Source organism: Leuciscus leuciscus, assembly GCF_965113295.1.
Source record: "Leuciscus leuciscus genome assembly, chromosome: 14".
NCBI classification, from domain to species: Eukaryota; Metazoa; Chordata; class Actinopteri; order Cypriniformes; family Leuciscidae; genus Leuciscus; species Leuciscus leuciscus.
In genome coordinates this window covers 722453-731778 of record NC_138738.1, presented here as the reverse complement: position 1 = coordinate 731778, position 9326 = coordinate 722453, and the positions used below count along the sequence as shown (strand labels likewise).

Genomic DNA, 9326 nt, shown 5'->3' with positions numbered 1-9326 from the left:
GGAGGAGCCTCCGCCGTACCAGGGCCCGTGTTCCCTTCAGCTGCGGGACGCCGAGCAACAGCTGGAGCTCAACCGTGAGTCTGTGCGCGCGCCACCCAACCGCACCGTGTTCGACCGCATCACGGCCCCGCCCGCCTACTGCCAGGTCATAGGTCACTGCTACCACCCGGGCTCGCACGCACACACACACACTCAGCTCATTCAGATCAGCCGGACGGACACGCGCAATACAGACAAACTCAACGCACAGCAGGTCTGATGACGTCAGCGATCCAGATTCCCGTTCGTCCGGGTGGAGAATCGGAGGAAAACAGACTCATCTCCGGTCGGCCTTTTCCTTTAGACGAGACAAACTCTCTCTCTCTCTATATATATATATATTGCATATTATACACAGCAGGTCTGATGACGTCAGCGATCGTGGAAACCGGGCAGTTGCACAAGAGACTCACGAGAGCTCACGGATTCACTCCTGTCTTGCCTTTTCACTCAGACCTTTACACACATATATATATATACATGTTATGTGTCCTCAATGCTCTTAGCTTTTCTGACGACACATGAACACATTTCCTTTTTCAGCTCCTCGCAGGATTATTCCTCTAGTGACGGAGAACAATCCGTACGCCATGATGATTCTGCCTCGTTTTCCAGCACTAATATCTAAACGCTCTCAAATCAAGACACATTTACTGGAGAAGAAGAACAGTGAGTGAAGATATTACGCCTGAAAATAAATCAGATAAAATAAATCAATGAGTCGCTGAATCAATGAGTCACTGAATCACTGAATCAATGAGTCACTGAGTCGCTGAATCAATGAGTCACTGAGTCGCTGAATCAATGAGTCACTGAATCAGAATCGCTGCCGAGTTTGAGTTTAAAACGGGAGCAAATGTCTGCTAACGGAGTCTGAGAAATGAGGAATTCAAAGGGAAAACGATTATTTCTCCGACTCCAGTGGCAGATGTTAGTTGGTGTTTTGAGCACAAACTCACTTAAAGACTTGATTTCAGAAAGTTTAGATGTTTCTGCTGGAAATCACAATGATGAACTGAGAAAGATCATGTTTTGCAGCGTAGAAACACTCTTTTCCTTTCAGGGTTTGTTCTCGTCTTCAGTTCTTCTTCTGTAAAGACGCTTCATCACGCATCACTAGTTTCGCATTAGATGCACAATATCAAGATTTATTCTGATGTGTGTGTGTGTGTGTTTGCTGTCAGAGAGAGCGTTTGCCAACAACAATACGCAGGTTCACGCGTTACTCTGTGTGTGTGTGTGTATGTGTGTGTGTATATAGGCTACTATATGAATATATATACATGTATATGGAAAGCTTAAAAAAAGCAAACTTAAAAGCACGATTTTAGAGTTATTTATATAAATGTCTAAAATTGCACTATTTTTAATATTACAATACGGTCGGTCCACAGATAGTGTGTGTGTGTCCTGGACTGGGATGAACCTGTTAATTCCCATCATCCGGACCAGAAGCCTTTGCTTCCCAGATCTGAGAGGGTTCTAGAGTAGCTCTAGATTACTAGTGTAGTTTCAGTTCATTTCTCAGATGTTGTTTGCCTTAATTTTATTCTGTATTCTAGAAATCTGAATTCACAATCATTGGTGTTTAGAAGCGAAGGATTCCTTGTGTTCGGCTGCGGCGTCTCTTATAGCACTTTACCGAGAGGAAAACAATCCCCCCCTGTAGCCGTAAACGAGCACACACGCAAACGAATATGCAAACGCTCCGTCGTGTGACGACGCTCGCAGAACTGGAATCACGTCGTGGGAATGTTGTGGGAGATCCACCAGGAGAGAGTTGATTCACTCGACTCACTGAGTCGCTGAATCAATGAGTCGCTGAATCAATGAGTCACTGAGTCGCTGAATCAATGAGTCACTAAATCACTGAGTCGCTGAATCACTGAGTCGCTGAATCAATGAGTCGCTGAATCAATGAGTCGCTGAATCAATGAGTCGCTGAATCAATGAGTCGCTGAATCAATGAGTCGCTGAATCAATGAGTCGCTGAATCAATGAGTCGCTGAATCAATGAGTCGCTGAATCAATGAGTCGCTGAATCAATGAGTCGCTGAATCAATGAATCAATGAGTCAATGAATCAATGAGTCAATGAATCAGAATCGCTGCCAAACGGTGACTCTCTCGAACGCCTCCTGCACTGTAAAAAGTGCTTTTCATACTCAGTATTTTTGTCCTGTTTCCAGTCCAAATATCAAACATTTCTTAAATCAAGATGCATTTACTAAAGTAGTATAATGACATAAGATATTTAGTCTTGTTTTCTGGGGAAATAAATAAAAATCAAGTGAGTTTATGCTTAAAACAAGCAAAAGTATCTGCCAATGTGGTCAGAAAAATAATGTTAATTTTGCTTGTTTTGAGCATAAACTCACTTGATTTTTATTTATTTCCCCGGAAAACAAGACTTAATATCTTATGTCATTTTACTCATCTTGTAAATGCATCTTGATTCAAGAATTTGTAGATATTTGCACTGGAAACCAGATAAAAACACTAAGTAAGAAAAGATTCCCATGATTCAGTCTGTGCTCGTCCGTCCCGGCGGGGAATATCGGGTCGGATTTTGCCGTGTTCGGGTTTATTCCAGAGAAACGCTTCTAACCGGAAGTCAACAGCTGGAGAGAGAAACTACGAAAGACTCATTCTGCTTATGATTATGTTTCACTTATAAATGATGCTTTTGGCATTTCTATAAACCAAGTTCCATATTATCAGCGAAATGCATTTCTTTTCTCTGTTTAGATTCCAAACTAGTGCATTTATAACACATATTCCACATATATTTCTTCATATGCATTTGGCATTTCTGGATGATATACAGTAATATATGATGCATTTGTTATTTCAGATCATATAATCTTGTGCTCCTTAAATCCCGAACTAGTTCCCTTTTGCAATGGTATTTCTGTAATATCTGTATTCCTGCTGCGTATGAAATATGATGCATTTGGCATTTCTATAATGTATATTCCATAAATGCTCATCCCGTCGGCGCGGGTCGTTCTCTCTCCAGCGTCACGTCTTCCCTTCAGAGACGCCCGTTTTGTGCCCTCCGAGATGCCAGTGTGTCACATGACCCAGTCAGCCAATCAGGCGGCCGTTGACAGGAAGTGACATTGTATGCATGATGATGATGATGATGATGATGATGATGATAGTGGAGAGAGTTGCAATATACCGACTATTGGCCTTTTGATACAGTAGTTTAGCGCAGATTTAAATATGTAGTTGTTTTTATGTTATTGTTGCTTCTTGTTAAAGGTCATTTTTGTTAAAGAAAGGCCAGATTTGTGAGTGATGTTCTCACTGATGAAGACGAGTGTCGCTCCTGAAGAAACGTGCCTTCAGTCCCGTGTGTGTTTGCCTCGGCGTGTGAAGCGTCCCTTCAGGGAGAGTTTCAGAACGAGACGACACACACACCACAGGACGTCCGCTCTTCCTCGTGTTGCTTTAAGTGTGTGTGTGTGTGTGTGTGTGTGTGTGTGTGTGTGTGTGTGTGTGTGTGTGTGTGTGTGTGTGTGTGTGTGGATGAGCGATCGCTGGTTCGGGTTCTGAAGGTTTTCCATCTGCTTCATTCCCTGGTTTCAGGATGAACTTCCCAGATCCCAGCTGATGTTGGGAACGGGAATCGTCTGCGTTCAGATCTACACACGTGTTGTTGTCAGAAATAACTGCTTACATGTAACTCTTATTTTTATTTTTATTTATATCAGAAGCTGAAAGTGTTACCGGATGTTTCTCTTTGGGACAGTGTCTCTCACACACACCATGTTATACAATCTGATGCATTTCAATTTAGCTGCCAAATAAACAAATAAAACCTTTTATAAACTATGTGATGCATTGAGTTATTTATTCCTCTTTTGCGTTTACATGCATCAGTAGATGATGTTTGATGATGAATTAATATCAATATGAAGCCCATCAACAGCCATAGTGAATTAAATTGTAATTTTGTGTAAATCATTCAGATGTCTGTATTCTGTGTTTAACTTTAACCCTGTAAAGCCTGACGTGTCAAATAATCAGTTTATTGAACCTTTAGACAAAATATAAAAGTTTGCATGTTTGATGTTGAGGATCATATTTGATCCATCAGGCTTTTATGGCTCATATAGTCTCAAATAGTGAGAATATGGAGGACATTTTTATTTTATTTTATTTTATTCAGACTCAGAGCAAAAATATGCTTTATAGCAGATCAATGAGATGTTTATAACAGTATAGCAGATATTGACATGAAATGCATATAAATATAAATATCTGCCAATAATATGTCTTAGTAAGATGATATTTAAATGCTTAGTTTATGATCTGTAGTTTTACAACACAATGCTGAACAAATAAACCTTCCTCAAAAGCCTGAGGATCATATTTGATACTCATGATTTTTATAATAAATTATGATGGATAATCAAGTAAACCTGCTTCAGTCCAGCTGAAATATTACTAACAATATCAAAGTTATTCTCATGTTTACTTGATAAAAATCAGAGCAGATTTCAGATCATAAAGACTCGAGCTGAAGGACATTTGTACAATTAAACAAAAAGACTTTTACTTTATAAAACAGTCTAAACTGTGAATCAGAGACAGAAGCACTGGAGGAGACTGACAGGTTTATCAGATCATGTTCATCATCTCGAGCTCATCAGATATTGAAGGTTCAGTAATCTGATGTGTCTCCAGCAGGTGGCGCTACAGTAAACGCAGTTCATGCTTCTGTCCAGCAGAGGTCAGGCTCGTGTCATCAGTGATCTTCCTCATGAACTCTCCTCATGTTCTTCACATGAGAATCATCTCAGCTCTTCAGGACATTTCATTACGATTTGCACATTTTAGCATTGAAAGAAACGTAAAATATACCATCAGATGCTACTATACAGACAATCATATTTCACTGTATGAAGATTCCTCTCATGCACTTCATAATCTATAAGGACATGAATGCGTTTACTGATGAATATTTGATGGAGTCTGAACCTGAAACGCTCTTAATCGGTTCCTTTAATTTACTTTATTGGCATGATTGTGTTTACATACAATTTTACCAAAGCATTATATACACATTACAATGACAAGAAAAAGAAATATACAATATAACAAATAAAAAATAGTATTAAAATAAAGTGCTAAGTAATTAATAATGAACATGTCTTAATAATATCTAAATAAATAAAAAATATAATCAATAAGTTAATTGATCTAATAAAATGTCAATATAAATTAATATATCATAAGTAATCCTTTATTTGTGTGTTGTTGAACTGCTGTTAAAGTTTAAGTTATTCCACTATTTACAGTCGATCGATTAATTAATAAACTAATTAGAGGCTGTTCTGATTGATTGCTATTTATTCAGCTTTGATGAAATAACCAATAATTAATTTAAGCAGAAATGTAGTCTGTTTAATAGAGTATGACTGGAAGGTTTTAACTATAAGTGTTTAGTAGGAAAATATAATTATTATTATTAGGGGTTCAAGCACGAAGTGCTGAAACCCTATTGTAATTGTACTGATTTTTATTATTAGGGGTTCAAGCACGAAGTGCTGAAACCCTATTGTAATTGTCCTGATTTTTATTATTATTTTTCTTCTGCCGTAAAACGCATCGTGCAGCCTAAACCGTAAGTGCTGGAAATGTGAAACTTTGCCAAATGGTAGTACAAAAATCGAGGAGAGGTTCAGAGAGTATGACCCCGATTGGCCCATAGGTGGCGCTATAGCAACCAAAAGCGCGAAACTGCTCATAACTCCTAGACCATATGTCGTAGACTCAAGTGTCTTATATCATTGGAAAGCTGGAACACTGAAGAACAAAACGTATATCTCCGATTTCATTTCCGGTATGCAAATTTTTCCGCCATTTTGAATTTTGTCAAAAACCTACTTTTGCGAACTAGTCCTAGGTTTTTCGTTCGATCGGAACCAAACCAGTGCAGAAATGTTCTCTGGAGTCTGAATATCAATAATTATCGAAAAAAAGTTGAAATTTCGATTCTCGGTCGCTAGGGGGCGCAAAACTATTGTTGTGGGAGGAGCCTATTTTACTAAATGGGCTACAACTCAAGATGTAAATGAGGTATCTTCACCAAACTCGGTCCACATGTGTAGGAGTTCAATCTTGGGTCACAGTAAAAAAATCGCGACGATTGAACACTAGGTGGCGCTATAACATGAAAAAAACATGAAAAGGGCTATGACGACCTGACCGTTAGTCCGATTGACTTGAAAATTGGTATGCAGTGTCTTGGTCCAAGGTGCCATGTATGTCTATGAGGACATTGGCGTATCTCAAAAAACATGGCCGCCATCGGCCAATGAAATTTGAGCACCTATTAGACAAGGTTTACGGAGGCTGATCGGAACAAAACTCGGTAGGCATGTTCGACTCATGGCCCTAGAGGTCTGTAAGAATTTTGAAAGAAATCGGCCACTAGTTGGCGCTAACGAGTTTAATGGCTCTGTAATCACGTGGTGTTACACTTATTGTCACAAAATGCATACCATTTGATAGATCTCCTCTTGTTGAACAACTTTGCCTCAAGAACCATTGCTCTCAATCAAACCGTTCATTAAATATTCGTAATTATGTTAAAAACCTACTTTTGCGAACTAGTCCCTGGTTTTTCGCCCGATCAGAACCAAACCAGTCTAGGACAATTCTATGGACTCTCTAGGTCAATAATTATCAAAAAAAAGTTGAACTTTTGCATTTTTCGCATGGGTATATTGGGTCATAAAGAAAATGGGCGTGGCAAAATGCACTCAAAAGCCTATAAAACCTAAACGAAAACACAGAACTTCACAAAAATGTATGCGCATATTTGTCATAACATGCTAAAGAAGCCTGGAAATTTGTATGGAGATCGGACCAAAGGTGGCGCTATAACTGTTAAAACACTTTAAAACCATATATTTCCTATGGTAAATTGCCTGTATTGGCTGTGAATGGTCTTTTCCTATGAAAAATTCCATAGGAAATAATTTGATCAAAATGAAATAATTTTCATATAATAATGTTCATGACTCTTAATAAGCATGAAACATTTCAGACAGATCAGACAAAATTTGCCTCTATAACAGTCAAAAAGGTAAAAATTATATAACATGTCATTAAGCCAATAAGTGGTATTTTACTGCTTTTATTCATGCCTGGTGTAAAAATTATGACTAGTACTATTATACAAAAGTTGAGAGTACAGGACATTAGGAACTTTAGACACAGAGATATTTCTTATAAAATAAAGCAGAGAGACAATCCTTGAGAGACCAGTGCATTCTTAGTATATTAGCTCTTCTATAACAGTTTAAATTGAGTCGTGTCGATCTGTTCTGGACAAATTATATTTTTCAATCAGTTCTTTTTTTTTTTCTTTACTTGATGCACTCGATTACACCACTGGGCAATAACACACGATTCATCCAATCACTGATTGTGCTGCTGTGACTGACACCCCTGAGAGCCAACAGAAGCGGCATATTCATAAGGCCCGCCCACAGGTCGCGCAGGCGCTGCCGCTGTCAGCATAAACAGAGAATCAGATGAGAACAGATCAAATGAGACACGGAGCATTTCTCCAGAAACTCCTTGCACTAAATGATAATCATAATCTATCGAGAACTGTGATTGTGTGCACTTGTAAACTTTGGATGCTTCAGCCTGGAGTGTTGTCGTCAGAGAGAGGTGAAGTGGAAATCGGAGTAAAGATTTAGTGGATCCCAGAGCGGTAATCTTTATTGAATAGTCTTTTTTTTATTGAATATGTGATGCAATCTCGTTTTGGTGAGTGACATTTTTTTATCATATGTTATCTTATGAAAGATATGTCAATTTCAGAAATGATTTGATATGAGCTGAGTGTAGGCCGCACAGCGCGAGCTGAACTAATTAGCCGTAGGCTAAAGCTATCACATATAACAATGATCATTGTGTCATGAGTTGAGACAATGGGTCTTATTCATGAAACACGAGCAGAACGAATTTTTGTGTAAATCGTGTGTAAAGTGGTTCTGACGTAAATTTTCGGATTCATTAAAATGTTCGTATTTTCCAAACGTTAGTTGGTACGAAAGAGATCTACACTTGCTCCAGCCACGCGTAAATAGTGCGTTTAACATCCGAACGTTTTGCTCATTAATAAGGCTGCATTTTAATTCACCTTAATCGTGTACATATTTACACAGCATTTTGAAAAAATATTAGGTAACACTTTACAATACGGGTGCACTAATCTGCATTAATTCATATTTAACTAATGCACAGATAATCATGTGTTAATGTATGACTCATGAAGAACTAAACCATTAATTAATGATTACTGCATCAGCAACTAATAAAGATTCTAAATGATTAATAGATTAAGTAATATATGAATTGTTATTAATTAAATGTGTCAATGTATTAATTAATTAATAACTTATTTTATTAACTAAAAGTGTAAATGAATGCGTTAATTACCACAGTTGGTCAAAGCAATGTACTTCAACTTCCAGTTGTCTGCTTTAATTAATCATAACTAATGATTTGCAAATGCATCATTATGTTATGACTTTACTTGTTGAGGCACATGACTATTAACTAATTGTTAAGTAATATGCCATTTATGGGTTTTGACAGTTTGCACATGCAGTGAATGTAATGTCGGTGAACGTGTTTGAAGGATGGGGTGAGTTGGGCTGCACACAAATATCAGCACACCAGAATCTGAACTCCTGAAGCTGTTATACTGTGTTTACACTGGACGGGACCAGCTGTCTACACCTGGACATGACAGACCATCGCAAGTCCATTAGTCCTTCGTAACAGAACTAACACAAGAGCTCTGAGTACGTCAGTAATAGAGTGTGGCATCGGTTTACTGACTGGGTTTTGTCGTGTAGTGTCGCGCCGCATCCAGTGTAGTATCACTGACTATAATGGACGTTCTATTGTCTTTGTCCAGTCTAGACACAGTGTTATGAACTAGCAGCGCTCGACCGCATGTTCTCAGTGTATGTTAACCTGACATAGTCCTGTGCCATGAACAACAAAGTTCATCGGACTCAGTGAAATCTTGGTTGTACATGGTTGGAAATTGAAATCCATGGCTTAGTGTGGATGTCAAAACCAAAATGGCATATTACTTAACAATTAGTTAATAGTCATGTGCCTCAACAAGTAAAGTCATAACATAATGATGCATTTGCAAATCATTAGTTAATGATTAATTAAAGCAGACAACTGGAAGTTGAAGTACATTGCCTTGACCAATTGTGGTTAGTAACGCATTGATTTAGA

General features: G+C 38.3%; 1 protein-coding gene across 1 annotated transcript in view; it reads left to right on the top strand.

Moving 5' to 3' along the window:
- The window catches only part of pmepa1 (prostate transmembrane protein, androgen induced 1), a 27866-nt gene extending 23988 nt beyond the window's left edge, over positions 1–3878 (top strand). Inside the window, exon 4 of the mRNA XM_082136557.1 lies at positions 1–3878. This exon is cut by the window's left edge and continues 119 nt beyond it. Coding sequence (XP_081992683.1) covers positions 1–259 — 259 coding nt within the window. The 3' untranslated portion in view covers positions 260–3878.
- The last annotated feature ends 5448 nt before the right edge of the window (positions 3879–9326 follow it).